Below are 18,214 nucleotides of genomic sequence, written 5' to 3'. Positions count from 1 at the left end.
ACTCGCTTCGAAAAATAATAATAAATATAAAGTCCAACACAACATCAATCACATCTAATTGATCCTTTTACATCAAGTGATTTACTGAACTCTTATACGTGTAAACAAACCCCACCCCACATCAAAATGATATTTTGAGAAACAGATTGATAAAAGCCATGACAGCACATAATTGCCATGATTTGTGACAATACTTGACAGGATTTAGACAAAGAGATTTGAAATCAATCTCAAGTAAAATTTGACTACACCCATTTTAAAGCAATTTAAACATGAAAATGAAAGAATGTTACATTCAAGAATTACTGATGAAAACTATAAACCGATAAATAAGTTAAACTTCTCCGCAGTGTTATTAATAATAAAATATGAATTACGCGTATAATATTACTTATTAGGTTAGTTACTGACTCACTACGGAAATATATTGGGTTGATCAATCTCATAGATGGCGAGGCGAAGCCGAGCCGTCTATGAGATTGATCAACCCAATATTTTTCCGTAGTGAGTCAGTAACTAACCTTATAAGTGTTTTGTTTTCCCGAGGACTATCAAGGGACATATTCATTCACAAATAGCGGTGATATACGCAAAGCCATGTACAAGATGCCTTACATCTCGTCCAATTAAACTCATTTAAACTCTTCAAAATTATCAATACCACCTTTCAAATACGCTTAAAAAATCTTTGCTTCACCCATATTACTTACAATGTTTTGTTGCTTTTCAATTTTAAACCTCTGCAGAGATTTGAGCAAATTTAGATGCTGCCATTTTGTTCTGCTCCAGACACAACAATGTGACGTCAATATTCAAAGGGCAACTACTCTAATTTAAAAATAATTCCAAAGGGCCACTACTCTAAATATTTTAATGACTTACTGAACACGATTTCTGTGTTAAATAATATGAAATATCGAGATGAGTAGGTGAGGCGGCGGCCAATGACGGCCATATTGCCTAATATTAATCCTCACAGAACCTACATAGAGATATATTATGCAATCACGTGCCATGTTTAATCCAATGAAAATGTGACATTTCAGTCTGAGGGAAAACAAGAATACATTGTAATAACTCTAAACAAAAATGTTGATGCTTTATCTAATTAACAATGTCACAAAATAATAAAGTCTTTAAAACCAATGGATTCTATAATAATGAATCTTAAAAAAAAAACCTAGAACATAGAATTGAGTTAGCCCCCTTAATTGCAGGTTATAATTCAGACTTTCCCCTCCTTGCATACAGAACGACTTTATCCAACTGGGAATGGAATTTTCCTGTCTGTGTGACTGAAAGATAAAGAAAAATTGAATTAAAAACAAGCATTTCATTGATCTTTGACAAATCATAGCTATCATCCAAAACATTTACACGCACACCTGTATATTTTTAGCCCCTTTCCAACACATCTTAGTTTGTGTCATCAAGTGTATTTTTAATTGATTTACAGTATCTATTTCCATATGCACCTTCTTTTTAATCTTATAAATCTTAAATCACTTACTTGTATTGCTGGCTTTGTCAAATTTGTATTCTTCTTGCTTTAGTGGTGTCATTTCTGGACCCTATAAATAAAATGTGCACATATTACAAACAAATGATTGAAATACTTTTATCAACAATCAAAGGAAGTCACGGAATTGAACTGTCTGTCAAGGCTCTTACAAAGACCTCCCCCTCTGCGGTGGGAATTCCCGTGATCTCCATCTTGAACGCCTGGAAGAACAGGTACGACTGTCCACTGGGGCGTTCCACAGAACAGCTGAAGTCCCGGCCGTCCTGACTCCGCACCATTCCCATGGTCCACTCCTGTAGGACAGGTAAAGATGAACATGCAGGTGATAAAAGCAGTCTCAGATCATCAGGATAAGTATTACATTAACTGGAAGGTTTAGAGGGTAGATTATTGCTTATATTTGAGAGTTCATTTATAACTCAAGGGTTCAGCATTAATATATCAACTGATATTAAGTTGTAAAAGTAAAAACCCAATTGTGCAACCCGTAATTCTGAATGATGTAAGATAACTTTCCAAGGTAATCTAAAACAAAATAGTCAAGGTGTCTCCAAGACATGCATAACTTCTTTTAATAGCAGAATTGAATGATCCAATGTTATCAGTCATAAAATGTCAAACAAAAAAGGATTATGACAGGTTGTCACCACCCTGGCATTCTCATTTATTTGCCTCTACCTGACTACTGTGCTGTAAACATGGTAAAGTATTTATATTGGGTTGGTCCAAGTGAAACAAAAAGTTTTTATCACCACTCACTATAGGTAGCTAAACACAGTTTTGTATAAAATCCAGGGGGTTTTTCTCTGGGGAAAAGCATGATGGGTAGGGATTTTCCTGCTATTTTTATGCGGTATACATGAAAATCAAATTTTTAAACTGTCAGTTGCATAATATAGTGAATTATCTTTCGAATACATGAAAAAAGTATGTAGAAAAATTTTAAAAATTAATTTTGTGAGACTCTAAAATAAAGGGCGATAACTCCAAAAACATCCTGATTTTACACATGCAGAATTTCATGAATTTTTTAGCGGGTAACATAACTCTTTAAAAAGCTGGCGAATGTACCCTGAAAATACTATTAAATGATGCCTAAGGACTTGTTCTTGAAAATGTACAGAAATAAAACTGGCTGGTTTGGTTGCATTCTGCTTTTAGGGGGAGCCTAAAATGCATGGGTGTACTGCATTTAGAGGCATCCTTTTGTCTATTTTCCGCATGTTTTGAGTGCCAAATAAATTCTAGCATTAAGTTACATGTGCATTATTTTTAAATATTTACAAAATTCACGATTTTATCTTTCTATTGATATATAAATATATATGTAACATATTTTATTAATTTATTTTTATAGGGGTCAGTTTTGCTTGCCCCTCATCTGAAAACGTCCTTATAACGTTACATATAAAACTGTGTTTTGCACCCATAAACATATGATCTACCATTACTCATTATGTATGACTGACTGGAACTACTGACTATTTTTGATCTGTTAAGTTCTTAAAGCAATATGAGCTGTATTTTTTGGAATTTTATTTTGCTGCAAAAACCTGCTAGTATGATAAGTCTGCCTGTAACTTAAACTTTTATGATAAATAAGATTTGAAAAAATCATTTATTTTTCTCAGTAGAAAGATTTCACTTATAAGGAATATATAGCAGATCAATTTTTGTACAGGACGACAATAATTCAATTTTGCTCCAATTAAGGCTTCTTAATGGCTTTTCTCACAAAAACAGAGCTAACAGAAATTTTAAAACCATGATAATTTTTGTCATTTTAGTAGAAAATAACATATACTTTGAAAAAAATTACAACATGAAAATTGCAGCTCATATTGCTTTAAAAAAACATTTGCATACCTCATTGGTCCCTCCTTGGCACTGGTATGAAAACTTACAGGTGACTCCATCCTACATAAAGAAAAAAACAAAACATATGAGTTGATGATTACACTTCCAACTTGTACCTAAATATTGTACCTGAAAAGAATACTGCGTATATATAGCTTAGCCAGTTAGCAGTTAAGATATCTCTGACTGTCGTATATCTGCCTTAACGAAATCTTGGGAATGGATGAGATATATTTGCTAAATAGTACTATATGACCTTCAACATGATGTAGAGTATGTACATACAGTGTATATTTACATTTTTCCAGTGTCTTTGCCTGTGATAACACTACATATCAATTTTGTACTATATAACCCATAATACAAATGACGCCTAATTGAGGCGTCAGCGGGGTTTGCTTATTTATATTATCTTATATATATATAAAATATTTAATCATACGATGGCTTAAAATTATATAAGTAAAAGGAATAAGGAATCATTCTTTGAATATTATGAGATGATAATTTCGGTCGGGGCGTGATCAAATCTATCATAAAGCCCTCTCGGCTTTATTGGATTTGATCACGCCCCGACCAAAATTATCACCTCATAATACTCAAAGAATGATTCCTTATTCCTTATATATGTAGCTAAATACTGACATAAGAATCAAACAGTGTATTTTAGTGAGAGGGAGACCACTCTAGCAACCAAATCAATAACTTTTCTTTTGACTTCACATACCCACTCCTTCTCAAACGACAGCAATGCCCCTCCCGGTTTAACATCAAAATTTGCAACTTGAATTTGGTCTTCGTCCATTTCAAAACACATGACATAGGCTGATACAGACATTAATACGATTATTCGCCACATTTTCTCTGCAACTCCGCTGTTTACAACGCGATCGGAAGTCAAATAGGAGTTTGCCACGAGGACCAATAGTATCGAATCAACTTTGACATTGAGTTCAAAGTTGAAATCTTAACCAACCGTGGAGTGTGTTGTATATAAAACACATTGGGTTGAAAGTTCACTGCATTCTCTTCATCCAACATGTCAGCTCCCTTGCGTTTTGACGGAAAGGTTGTTTTAGTGACTGGCGCTGGAAATGGTTTGTAAATTCAACCTATTTCTTTTATGCTATAAACTTAATTTCCTGAATAATTGTATTTTTGCTGTCTTTTTAAGAGGAACCTTTGAGGAACGCATGCAAGCGGTGCAAAGTCCATTGCGTTTTGCAGGTTCGATGGTTCAAGAAATGGGATGGGGGGGGGGGGGGGGGTAGCAATTCATAGAAATATTCTGTCATTTTTCTCTTCCGTCTTAATTGCCTTCATTGTAATTTTGTATACAATGTCAATTCATTTTCTCATTAGGCTAAAAGTTGACTGTAAATTTAAAATGAAAAAATTATATTTGGAAAATTTGACATCGTGTAACGTTATCGTTCCAAAGGTTCTTGGAACACCTTGCACAATTTTTCAGCGTATGATACTTGTCTACGTTTATGTCATTTTTTTATGTAAAAGACTTTATTTTAGCAGCATCTTTTAGCCTGTCAGGAGAGATACACTGGGGTTCAACCAGTTCTTGCCGACTACCATATTTCTCCCCAGTGCATTGTTACGTCATTTTATCAACACATAAAATTATATATGAAATATGATGTAACAATGCACTGGCAAGAAATGGTACTCAGCGAGAACTAGTCGCACACCAGTAGTATTGGGAGGTCCAGGGCAAAATTATTCGACTTTTTCATTCTTGTGAATTCTTTTTTCATTCTTCTTCTAATACAAAACAGCATCAAACTTCTGACTCTGATCTGTGAACTGTAACATGTTACACATTTGACTTAAGTTGAGGCCAATATCAGTTCATATTTTTAATGCATTAATTTGTTGGGTTCATTAATCCATGGTCTTGTTAGAGTAGATAAATGTTTGAAACTCATGCAGTTCAAAATATAGGGCAAGGGTGAAAAAGTGGAATGATCATAATGTAGGATGAATCAAATACTGGTGCTATCTTTTTAAACCAGTATATTAAGTTACATGTATACTTTGTCCCAAGATATTCTCAATTCACATTTTGCTTTATCATGTTCATTACTCGATATTTATTTATACCTCAGAGTTCAAAAAATGTATGATAAAATTCCAAGATTTCTCTTTTAAAACACCCTCTCTAGCTTATTATATTCAATACACAGCTTAAAAAAATGATATCTATGGGGATTTTGCATTGCATGTTTGCAACAGACATTGAATGTACCTGGATGATAACATTAAAATATTGTGGGAAGACACCATTCCAAGTGACTTATCAACGTTTATTTATATGAATGTTTAATTAAGAACATTGGCATTAATTTTGAAATAGAAGTTTTGACTAGGGTAAGTTTCTTTTTTATTTAAACATTTTTTGTGTAACATAGTTTTGGAATTATTTCTGCAATTGATGTCAGAATATAAAGTTGATATAATTTTATTCAATTCATTAGCCTAACATGAGTTACTGTTTAGTTTGAAATTCAACGGATAGGAATATTTGAAAGTTCATCATTGCTGGTATTCATATGGTTGAGGAACAATACCAATTTCTACCATACCTGAAGTTATTAATTTAATATGTGGTGACTGCTTGTATCTAACCAAAGTAATTTTGATTGGGATGCAACAATGTATCTGACACTGCATTATAGGTGACAGACATGAAGATAGGCTGAAAAGCAAACAACAACTGAACATGTTATCCAAACTAGAATTTGATCAGGAGATAACACACCACTAAAACCTTACATCATTTGATGGAATAATTGCTCATATATTTATTTTCTGTTTAGTAGCTTATGATTTCACAAATTTTAGGGGTCAAGTAGCTTACAGTTATTTTCTTCTTTTGCTGTAATTTATTCACTTTTCCCAATGAAATCAAGTCAGTAGGTACCTGGTACATGTGCCAGTGATACAAACATGGTTTTCTGGATGTCCAATATAATTCATTCTATTTTAATTTATTTAATCCATTTTGGAATGAGCCATTAAACAATGAAAACAAGGTCCAATATCATACAAATGTATAATACAGTGACTTAGGCGAACACAAACAGCTGTGTATAACTGTGTAATACAATGACTGTAGCTTACACATACAGCTTTGTATTACAAGGACTGTAGCTTACACAAAGAGCTGTGCATTATAATGACTGTAGCTTACACATACAGCTGTGTATAACACTGTCTATGGCATACACAAACAGCTGTGTATTACAAGGGCTGTGGTGTACACAAACAGCTGTGTAATACAATGACTAGTGTACACAAATAACTGTGTATTACAATGACTAGTGTACACAAATAACTGTGTAATACAATGACTAGTGTACACAAATAACTGTGTATTACAATGACTAGTGTACATAAATAACTGTGTATTACAATGACTAGTGTACACAAAAAACTGTGTATTACAATGACTAGTGTACACAAATAACTGTGTAATACAATGACTAGTGTACACAAATAACTGTGTATTACAATGACTAGTGTACATAAATAACTGTGTATTACAATGACTAGTGTACACAAATAACTGTGTATTACAATGACTAGTGTACACAAATAATTGTGTATTACAATGACTAGTGTACACAAATAACTGTGTATTACAATGACTAGTGTACACAAAAAACTGTGTATTACAATGACTAGTGTACACAAATAACTGTGTAATACAATGACTAGTGTACACAAATAACTGTGTATTACAATGACTAGTGTACATAAATAACTGTGTATTACAATGACTAGTGTACACAAATAACTGTGTATTACAATGACTAGTGTACACAAATAACTGTGTAATACAATGACTAGTGTACACAAATAACTGTGTATTACAATGACTAGTGTACATAAATAACTGTGTATTACAATGACTAGTGTACACAAATAACTGTGTATTACAATGACTAGTGTACACAAAAAACTGTGTATTACAATGACTAGTGTACACAAATAACTGTGTATTACAATGACTATTGTACACAAATAACTGTGTATTACAATGACTAGTGTACATAAATAACTGTGTATTACAATGACTAGTGTACACAAATAACTGTGTATTACAATGACTAGTGTACACAAATAACTGTGTAATACAATGACTAGTGTACACAAATAAATGTGTATTACAATGACTAGTGTACACAAATAACTGTGTATTACAATGACTAGTGTACACAATTAACTCTAAAATAAAGTGACTGTGGCGTACACAATAGTTATATAGTTGTATAACACCTTGACTTTTCTGACAGTTGAATGATACAGTGATTGGTTAGTATTATAAGGAATTGTTCTGTTTGTTTTAGGACTGGGACGTGATTACGCCTTGGCCTTTGCTGAACGTGGAGCATCAGTAGTCGGTAATCAATGATTTATGTCATTATAATTACGGTACTTAAATAACCTTCAAGATTCCTCTACATCAATATAATATGATATTGGCAATGTCATCATAATTATTATGAACCCTTTAATAATGAAATGGCTTTTATTTTATTATGTGCATATTATTGTCTCTAGTTGTACATAACCATTTACTGAATTCATTGACCAACTGAAAGTTTTAATTGAATGTGTTTAATAAATTGCATGATATTTGTTAAGCTTAAAATATCAAAGTCTTTATTTTCAAATGATATATCTTCAAATGCTTTGTAAGTAAGAGAGCATATTACATAGGATATTTTTACAGTAAACGACTTGGGAGGAAATTTCAAGGGGGAAGGAAAGAGTTCCCGTGCTGCTGACATAGTGGTGGAGGAAATCCGGGCTAAAGGAGGAAAAGCTGTTGCTAACTATGGTCAGTCATAGGGGTCACAATCAGAGGGGTGAAGGGGGGGAGGTCCTTATTTAATGTTCAAATTAAACAACATGACCATTGACTATATAATATAAATGAATGTAGGATAATACCGGGTACTAGAAATTGCTTCCTCATGTTGTCAAAAGATTCCCATATTCACTCTCAGATTGACTAATTATTTATATAGACTCGGTGGAAGAGGGAGAGAAGCTGGTAAGAACAGCCCTGGAGAATTTTGGTCGCATTGGTACGTCAAATACTTAACAAACATTTTACCTAAAAAGTTACATCAGATGCGTTTGAAATTTTGAAGTGATTACTAATTAAATTAATATGTGTATTTCAGATGTAGTTGTAAACAATGCTGGAATCCTGAGGGATCGTTCCTTTGCTCGGATCAGTGACCAGGACTGGGGTCAGTACCTACGTTGCCCACAATTTACCTTTTGTTTCAGTTGCAAATTTCCTCTTACACAAAAGAAATATCAGAATTTGTTCAAATACAATGTATTACCTTTCATAATGTGCGTTAAAATAGCGATTGGCATGATAAACAGAGCTGTAGTAGTATTTAACCTTTGGAAGCTGTTTACGGTCATTCCCTTTGTTTTGTCAGACTTGATTCACAAAGTCCACCTGAGGGGCTCCTTCCAAGTGACTCGGGCAGCATGGCCTCACATGAAAAAGAACAACTATGGAAGGTCCATTTCTTTTGGTTTTACTTTGAATTTTTAACTCTGTTCTTTTAGAATTACAATGTTCATAGAAGATTTCTCTTGATGGATATAAGATAAAATTTACTGTATAAAGGGAAATGTTCACCCTTGTTTTATTTTTGCCCCTTTCACTCTTGTTATCAGCAACCCAATTTAAAAGTAGGCAAATCCAATTCTAAATTATTTTCTTTTCTACACAACTGTGTCTGGGTGAATTCAAGATGAAACAAAACTGTTAGCAAGTGTAAAAGGGTGAACACAGGGCAAAGATAACCCTGCATACAGTAGCTTAAAATTCAATGCTTGCAGCAGAACATGCGACAAAAATACAATTTTATCTGTCCCTTGTAGAATCATCATGGTGGCCTCTGCTGCTGGTATCTATGGCAACTTCGGACAGGCTAACTACAGCGCAGGTACAAACAGAATCCTCTTTATGAGTTCAGCATGAGATTTAAAGACAATACTCAACCTTATGTACATTATAACTATAAGAACTTCCTTGGGAAAAGTTAAAACTAAATTAGCATCAAGTAACAAACTTGCATATATAGAATTGGAATATATATTCAGTCATTGATGTTTATTTTTGTGTTCAAAGCCAAGCTCGGACTTCTGGGACTGGGGAATACTCTGGCCATCGAGGGGAAGAAGAGCAACATCTTTTGTAACACGATCGCTCCCATGGCTGGATCCAGAATGACAGAAACCGTACTGCCACCTGGTTTGTAGCTTATACATGTAATTGTTTAACTATAACTATTTAAGATGGGACACATGGTGATATCAATGTAGATGAAATTGCATTCCATTTAGGAACAAATTCATTCTAAATTTGCAAACTGTACAATATTTGACCAAAAATGCACTTTTTAAAATTCTTAAAAAGGTAAAAATTGTAAAAGGTCAGTTTCAATTTCATGACTTGCAGATTCATCATAAGTAACTGACTATTGATCTTATTGTGGTACACAGGTTAAACATAAAAAGAGTGAAGGAAAATAGTATATGTAATATAAATTTATGGATATTTTTTGTTAATTAATTTCAAAAAAGTGTGACACAATATGCATTGTTGTATACTATTTCTACCCTTTGTCTTTGGTACAGATTTAGTGGAGGCACTGAAGCCAGAATACGTGTCTCCTCTTGTTCTGTATCTGTGTCACGAATCTTGCGAAGAAAATGGGTCATTATTTGAACTTGGAGCAGGATGGATAGGAAAATGTAAGTAGATTTAATTCAGTCAAGTTTTGGAACACACATTGGATATGGAAGTTTGTAGATTGAAGTAACACTTGAGCTCAGATTAATCTTAAAATCCCGTAGTTCAGTAGTGCTTTGATCTAGCAGTGCCCAGCAGGATAAATCTTGTAGAATTTGTAATTTTCACTTGCATTGTGTTTGCTGTTTTCAGTGAGATGGGAAAGAACAAAGGGGAGTGTTTGTCGAGAGCCAGGGAAGAAGATGACCCCGGAGGATGGTAAGTATTACTTGATACAGGTAGATAAATTGTGGGACAGGTGGTAGAACTAATCAACTAGTCCCATCAGCCTGCATGTAGATATCAAAGTAACATGTGGGTAATGATGATTAGATAGAAATCATTAAAAAAAGAAATAGTTTTAAAGCTGTACTAGTATTGTTTTATACAATGTACTGGAACATATATATATACATGTTTATTGATTTTTGTATCATTAAATACATGCATACTCATCTGCTGTTGCCGTTTATTTGACATCATTGACTTTTTATTAAATTTCACATTTTAGTTCGTGACAACTGGGACAAAATCACAGACTTCAGGAACTCCACCCATCCCACTAGTACTACAGGTGAGGGGCTACAACTAATAGTCCTCAGAATTCTGTGCAGCTCATTAATCACATGATATGTAAGATTGTACAGTACTCATGTCAATTATATATTTTCTATGAGGTCTGTTGATTATGGATCATTTTGCGACAAATTTTTTAAGATTATAGAAATGACAGCGTTCTAGTTACTTTTTTCTATGCGTACACATGTATACATCTTAGCTTTTCTGAATGGGACATCACTTGTTCCTAGGGGGATTGAGGATGTAAATATAAAACAACATTATCAAATACAAGGAGGTTACATGTATGTGACTAACAGAGCTAAGTCATTTTGTAGAGTCCTCGGCCGAAATGTTCAACATTCTGAAGGATTTGGAGAACCAGAAACCATCACGATCTTCTCCTTCCTCTGGCGGCATGGACATAGTAAGTCCTAGGAATAAGGCACAACCCTGACTGATTACTTACGTTGATTGACATTAACTTATTGTGATTTGTTCTGTTAACTGTGTACTCTACTGTATATTGGACTGTCCCTCAGTATCATTAGTGCCATGGTTTCACATCACTGTTTTACAGATAAGACTGATGTATTACAGGAATTATTCCCGTTTACATTTCTTCAAATAGGGTTATATAGCTCTTGATCTTTGTGTATAAAACAAATGATTAGGTACATGTACATGCTTATACAAATATTTGTGGGCTTTATTCCTAAAACTATCTGTTCTATACTATAGATCTCAATTTTAAAAAAAATCATATAATCTGATCTTCCGACTAGAATTCCTGTTGTGATTTCATAGAGCTGTGACCTTGTTTGGGTATGTGTGTTTATTATTTTAATGACAGGAAGCGGCAAAAGCTCATCAAGCCCCGCCCACTGAGTTCAGTTACACAGAGAGGGACGTCATTCTATACGCATTGGGAAGTAGGTCAAATTTATTAATCTTTGCATTTTGGAACATTTTAAAACCTGTATATTTTTCTGATTATCTGCAATTCATATTAATGATTTCAATTTATTGCATTGCTTTTACCAAGTGTTGAACACACAATGTATGTGCTCTGTTCTTCCAAGCTTGACTTCTTCCATATATTGTGAACTTGTGATGTAACAATTAATATGAAACCACATCATGTGTGTACATTGTAGTTGGCTCTTCCACCAAGGAGGAGGACTATTTGAAGTTCCTGTTTGAGGGGGCGGGCGACTTCTGTGTCATTCCAAGCTTCGCTGTCATTCCTGCATTTAGTTCACAGACAGGGATGATGGTTGGCGGAATGCCAGGATTCCAGATTGATTTGACAAAGGTAAAACTGGAGCTGTATTGCAAGGGTTTTTTTTTTTGGCATACATATATTTTACATGAAGGTAATGTTTGATTTGTTTCTTAATGTTTGATGTGTTGGTAAATTTTGTTAACTTGAAAAATATATGATAATATTATTTAATTCATTACAATATTTTACATCTTCAGTTGTACAATACAGGGAACTATTATAATGTTCCATGATCAGGAAAAGGATTGTAAAAAAATCAAATCATGACAACTTGTTAATGTGTTTTGTTGTTGTGACAGGTGCTTCATGGGGAGCAGTACACCGAGTTGTACAAACCCCTGCCCCCCAGGGCCACCCTCACCTCCAGGAGTCGCGTAGTGGACATTCTGGACAAGGGCTCGGGGGCTGTCCTCATTGTCAATGGTAAGTGAGGGTCTGTAAACAAATGATACAGATACAGGAATATGAGCTGTAGGTCTGTAGCTTCTGGTGTGAAAAAAATTCAGATGGACGACTTGGAAGCCACAGTTCTGTAAGTGTTAAAATTGGCAATTTATGGTGCCAAAACATTTGTGCTAGTTTTATAAAATTTGCATTTATACAGGTTGTTTTATGGAGTAAAATATATACAGGATATTTTGTACATGTATTATTTTATTCTGTTGATTTCGTGCGAACAGGGTGTCCTCCAAGGGGCTGCAATTACCATCTTATAATAAGCAATAGTTTCATTTCTTGGAAGATTTTTCCAAATGATCGACTTTGCACAAACCTGATTATGATGAGCAGATAAATAGTCACTTTTTGACCATTATGCATATGCCACATATCATTAAACTCCTTAAAGTAATGGAGTATTTTATACCTGGTATTCATTTTTAGTTGAAACATTTGACGAGAAAAATGAAAAGGTTGCCTTTAACCAATTCAGTACCTTTGTGGTGGGGGCGGGGAAGTTTGGGGGAAAGAGGAACTCTGATGAAGCCAAACCAACAGCTAGTCCCCCAAAACGACCCCCCGATGCCAGCATCAGTGAAAAGACTGGCATTGATCAGGTAAATGTAGCATTATTTACAGTCACCATTAACTAAACAGTGTTGTTTGTGTCAATTTGATCATGGATTATGGTGCCTTTATACAGTTAAATATGGGTACCGGAACAGCAAACATGCTTAACAGTATAAGGAATTTACATTTGCAGTTCCTTCAGTTTCAGTTCTGTAATCTTAAAATCCTTTTAAAGTATATAGTAACATCTAAACAAGGAAAGACTGTATAGATCAGTTATACCGGTAGATGATGATATATCAGTCATGATGTTGTTATGTTGTTTGACCAACTGCATGGTGTGGACAAGTGTATAGACAAATACAATCATGTACTTGAATAATTTTCTCATGAACAAAAAATTAAGAGAATTAATGGAGTTGTGTAAAATAGTTTTTCTTTGAAAAGAATACAAGATATGGTTGTTACAAGATCTTTGTGTTGTTACAGAATACAAGATATGGTTGTTACAAGATCTTTGTTTTGTTACAGGATCTTTGTGTTGTTACAAGATCTTTGTGTTGTTACAAGATCTTTGTGTTGTTACAGGATCTTTGTGTTGTTACAAGATCTTTGTGTTGTTACAAGATCTTTGTGTTGTTACAAGATCTTTGTGTTGTTACAAGATATTGTTGTTACAAGATCTTTGTGTTGTTACAAGATCTTTGTGTTGTTACAAGATATGGTTGTTACAAGATCTTTGTGTTGTTACAGGCAGCTCTTTACAGACTGAGCGGGGACAGAAATCCGCTGCACATTGACCCAAGCTTTGCTGCAATGGGAGGTGAGCAATCTGTCCATTTCTGATGGACACATTCACATAGTTCTATTTTTTTCACATGTCACAAAATTTCCGAAAAATGGGGAAAATGTGCAACTTTTATGTATGTGTCCCTCATTTTTTGGCAATTTAAAGTTTCATATATAAAACAACACCAGATATAATTTTTGCATATTGAATATTTACAATGTAAAAGTGATCCCAAAAAGAGCAAAAATTATTGTGAAAGTTACATAGTATGACTTTGATAGTTTTCTGGAACACACCCCTTTTTTTTACCCATTCATTTTTGTTTTCAGGTTTCTCTCAGCCCATTCTACATGGACTGTGTAGCTTTGGCTATGCCACCAGGCATGTTCTACGCCAGTACTGCAACAATAATGTGTCTAAATTTAAGGCTATCAAGGTAAGTCAAGGTGTTCTAAATTCATGATGAATACTTTAAATGATAATATTAAGGTTTCATGACTTTAAAAAAAAGTAATTTACCATATAAAAAAACATGTTAGTTGTAATGTACCGATAGATAAAGATGATGATTGTGATTGCTTAAAGGGCACGGAATTTGTTATAAATATTATCTTTTCTATGAAATGCTTTGATTTTTTGCCATTATTATTTTGGTTATTAAGTATACCCTTTAGATCAATGTTTTATCATATAACAGGTGAGGTTCTCCAAGCCTGTGTTACCTGGACAGACCATACAGACAGACATGTGGAAGGAGGGGAGTCGGGTCTTCTTCCAGTGCAAGGTCAGTCGGAGGTCGTTGTTACGCCAGAGAAGGTTATGTTAATTAAATTGATTAGAAAAAAAGCAAATTTTGAAAAATACACAAAAGTAAAACATGGTATTTAGTGAACACACTGGTTTATATTTCAGGTTGTAGAAAATGGCAGTATCAGTTTGTCCGGTTCTTACATCGATCTCCATGAAGGAGGGGCACCCACAAAGTCACCAGTAAGATCCATGACCTTCACAATAGGCCTCCAAATGTCAAGGCCTTTTTACTTCATGTACTAATGATTGTTTGTGCATGGCAGTGACATCTAGTTTGTAATTTAATTTTGCTGTATTCAGCAAATTTGATCTCACGCATAAGAAAAGTTCTGGCTCCCAAACAATTGACTTTTAGGTGATTAAAAAAATCAAAACAGGTAACTTTAGTTAGTATCTATCTTAATCTTGAACTGTTATTTCATTACCAATAAATCTGATTGAATTATTGTAGAATCATGATTATCATGTTTACATCATGAGGCTATACAATAGTGCTGCTGTTACAGACTTGATATCCTTTATATCAAAGCTTATGCTTTCAAAATGTATTAAACAGTGATGTGAAACCAGCCCTTATTGTCTGACTATCTGTCTGTCTAATGACTGAGACTGCAAAGTTCTATTTTATGTATTTAGAGTGGTTGGTGTACATGTAATTGTAGTCTTGTCTGTTCTATCCTTTGAGATTTTTTTGTTATATCTATTGTATGAGATATCGATTGGTTGATCTATTGTAGTCCTGTTTGTCTGTTTTCTGTTCTCAATAACTTTTGTGCGACATCTTTTCTATCAGAGTGGTTTATCTATTGTAGTCCTCAGGAAGTCTTCAGACTGACGCTCTGTTCAATGACATGGCACAGCGTGCCTCATCCCAGCCAGAACTAGCCAAGAAAATCAACGCCATCTTCCTGTTCGAGATCACAAAAGACAAGAAAATAGCAGCTAAATGGAGTAAGTAAAAGCTGGAAAACAAGACCAAACAAGGAAGCTTAATGACTGATTCACTCAGATGATGAAGTCAAACCAATACAAGTTATTTACCAAAAACCAAGTTTTTTCATTATTTGTATAAATGGACTGGTGATAAAATAATTTGCTGCCAGAAATTTTCAAATTCTTGTTTTCATGCATGCAAATAAAATTTTGTGTATATCCAGTGTGGACAAAAGTTCTGTAATATTTTATAAAAATGCTTGATATTTCTGATAGCGGCTGACATGAAGACTGGAGGAGGGGTGTATAAAGGGGAACCCAAACAGGGCAAGGCGGACTGTACACTGACCATTGACGACGGGGCCATGATGGACATGGCGGCAGGAAAGCTCGATGGACAGACGGTGAGTACCAGCACTGCCAAGCTTAACTTGACTGTCACATTCTAAAGTAAAGAAAGCTAGACGGACAGACGGTGAGTACCGGCAGTGCCAAGCTTAATGCGACTGTCACATTGTAAAGTAAGGAAAACTCGAAGGACAAACGGTGAGTAAGGGCAGTCCCAAGCTTTACATGACTGTAGCATTGTAAAGTAAGGGACAAAATTAAGGTGCATTTGTCAGTCTAAAATACGATAAATTGTGATTGTGGTCAAGGAAGTGTTTTTTGTTATTTTTTGTTTTTGTTTTTTTTTTAAGGTTTGGTAAATAATCCATGCTTATGTGTGTACACAGTTTTTTTTCCAAGTTTAAATTCTTTGCAGACTGTATGTTTAGACTTCTGAATAATTAATACTGGCAATGTACATTAGAATATCAAATGTGGCATTTATAGAGATTTATTTTACACCTCTTCAACAGGCTTTTATGAAAGGAATCTTGAAGTTAAAGGGAAACATGATGTTGGCACAAAAGCTAGGTGAACTTCTAAAACCAGCTCCAGCTGGTTCCACCCAAACCTCAAAGGTAACATATACTCCTCCAAACTAACTGTCTTGCCCACTTGTGTTGTATTTAATTCATAACAAACAAAGTTAATGTACAGATTTTATCGCTCTGTTGTTTTTATGGGTGATATTCTGTTTGATTCAATAAAACTCACGATCTGTTATTTCTACTTTTTTGTCCAGTCATCATCTGGTGGCTCTGGTCTGTTGAGTGATGCTTTGTTTGAGGATATGGCCAAGCGGGCAAAATCTCAACCTAATGTAGCCAAGAAAATCAATGCAGTGTTCCTGTTTGATATCACAAAGAATGGCAAACCTGCTGCAAAATGGAGTAAGTTATACCAAAAATCCAGGTTTCCAGGTCAAACTGATATTACAAAATGAAATTATTATCTACTTATGATAAAGTGTCTCAAATGAATACATGTAATATGTTTGGCATCAGTAATGACGGAGCACAACAATTAGAAGATGTCTCTCTTGTGTAACAGTGGATTTGGGAATAAACACCCCCCCCCCCCCCCTTGGGCATATGTTTGGCCCATCATTCTGTGAACCTGTAACTATATTACCATATTTAGACTTGGTTATATTTTCATTTAGAAATATGAAAAAGTGTTCTGCAAGAGATTTTGACTTACATCAGTGTATAATGGTAATGACTGTGCTTGTTTTGTAGCGGCTGACATGAAGACAGGAGCAGGAGTGTACAAAGGGGAACCCAAACAGGGCAAGGCCGACTGTACGCTGACCATTGACGATAAAAACATGGTGGACATGGCATCAGGAAAATTGAACGGACAAACGGTCAGTCTCGGAAAAAAAGGGGAAATTTCTGGCTCTGCCAGATTACCTTAGTCAATTAATTGATATTTTTATTCTAAAATTTTATGTTAGATCTTGATATTCCATGAATTAAATGAATGTAAATGAATTAAAATATGCTAAAATATACATTTTTGATAATTTCTTATCTTTTCCTTTTTAGGCTTTCATGAAAGGCCTTTTGAAACTAAAAGGCAATATGATGCTGGCTCAGAAGCTAGGTTCTCTGTTTGGAGAAACCTCCAAACTCTAGACTTGTGTGACTGAAACCAGTGCTTAATAAGTGGGACCATTTTTCCTAAATCATGTACTTAACACTGACAATCAATTTGTTGCATTAAAAGAGAAGTATTGAATGTGAATGGGCTAATGATCATGCTTTGGCTGAGTCTGTATCAGATACAAACCGGTATTACATGTAATAATTGATTATTTATGAATGAAATCTAATCTGACTGATCTGTTAATGATTATGAGGCTGCATCTGTGATAACATTATAATTTTTAAATGATATTTCATCATGTTATTGTATATTATGAAGACTTTGATTTTGAATAAATATTTTGTACCCATAATATTTAGCATATTGTTGTTTTGACTTTTTCACTCGCATTCTTTTTTCTGTAGCTTATGTTTTTGATGAAGAGATTCAAAAGTTAAATTGTTACCAGAGATCCATAAATAGAGATAGAAAGAGAGGGAGATACAGAGAGGAGAGAGAGAATTTTGCTGGGTAGATCTGGATTTTTTTCATTCAAATCATTGAAGTTTTATTTTTTTAGATTAATTTAAGTAAGATCTGTGCTGTTTCTTGTTATGCTAAGACAAAAAAAATAGT

General features: G+C 34.3%; 2 protein-coding genes across 2 annotated transcripts; one reads left to right on the top strand and one right to left on the bottom strand.

The window, feature by feature from the left end:
* Positions 1–1,062: 1,062 nt before the first annotated feature.
* Positions 1,063–4,294, bottom strand: LOC128175448 (myeloid-derived growth factor-like). The gene is made up of 5 exons (XM_052841076.1): positions 4,107–4,294; positions 3,389–3,439; positions 1,672–1,815; positions 1,511–1,571; positions 1,063–1,295 (listed from the first exon to the last, which is right to left on the bottom strand). The coding sequence occupies exons 1-5, from the start codon at positions 4,236–4,238 to the stop codon at positions 1,219–1,221; spliced, it is 465 nt and encodes a 154-aa protein (XP_052697036.1). The 5' UTR covers positions 4,239–4,294; the 3' UTR covers positions 1,063–1,218.
* Positions 4,295–4,332: 38 nt separating this feature from the next.
* On the top strand, positions 4,333–17,960 carry LOC128175449 (peroxisomal multifunctional enzyme type 2-like). The gene is made up of 26 exons (XM_052841077.1): positions 4,333–4,476; positions 7,744–7,797; positions 8,130–8,237; positions 8,428–8,487; positions 8,587–8,655; positions 8,857–8,941; positions 9,308–9,372; positions 9,558–9,680; positions 10,067–10,183; positions 10,374–10,439; positions 10,732–10,794; positions 11,117–11,205; positions 11,632–11,710; positions 11,936–12,093; positions 12,363–12,486; positions 12,946–13,118; positions 13,825–13,894; positions 14,191–14,297; positions 14,559–14,645; positions 14,774–14,851; positions 15,484–15,622; positions 15,881–16,008; positions 16,465–16,569; positions 16,734–16,881; positions 17,230–17,357; positions 17,539–17,960. The coding sequence occupies exons 1-26, from the start codon at positions 4,419–4,421 to the stop codon at positions 17,626–17,628; spliced, it is 2,571 nt and encodes an 856-aa protein (XP_052697037.1). The 5' UTR covers positions 4,333–4,418; the 3' UTR covers positions 17,629–17,960.
* The last annotated feature ends 254 nt before the right edge of the window (positions 17,961–18,214 follow it).

The sequence above is a fragment of the Crassostrea angulata genome, chromosome 3 (genome assembly GCF_025612915.1).
Source record: "Crassostrea angulata isolate pt1a10 chromosome 3, ASM2561291v2, whole genome shotgun sequence".
In the NCBI taxonomy this organism is placed as follows: Eukaryota; Metazoa; Mollusca; class Bivalvia; order Ostreida; family Ostreidae; genus Magallana; species Magallana angulata.
This window is presented reverse-complemented; position numbering and strand designations above follow the sequence as displayed.

Excerpts from the sequence above, each read along its gene's own strand:
- LOC128175448 (XM_052841076.1), bottom strand. The coding sequence starts at position 4,238 with ATGTGGCGAATAATCGTATTAATGTCTGTATCAGCCTATGTCATGTGT. Across the intron at positions 1,572-1,671 it reads CCGCAGAGGGGGAGGTCTTT|GGTCCAGAAATGACACCACT; the intron begins GTAAGAGCCTTG and ends TTTTATTTATAG. Across the intron at positions 1,296-1,510 it reads TGACAAAGCCAGCAATACAA|TCACACAGACAGGAAAATTC; the intron begins GTAAGTGATTTA and ends TTTATCTTTCAG.
- LOC128175449 (XM_052841077.1), top strand. The coding sequence starts at position 4,419 with ATGTCAGCTCCCTTGCGTTTTGACGGAAAGGTTGTTTTAGTGACTGGC. Across the intron at positions 9,373-9,557 it reads ACAGGCTAACTACAGCGCAG|CCAAGCTCGGACTTCTGGGA; the intron begins GTACAAACAGAA and ends TTGTGTTCAAAG. Across the intron at positions 13,119-13,824 it reads AAAAGACTGGCATTGATCAG|GCAGCTCTTTACAGACTGAG; the intron begins GTAAATGTAGCA and ends GTGTTGTTACAG.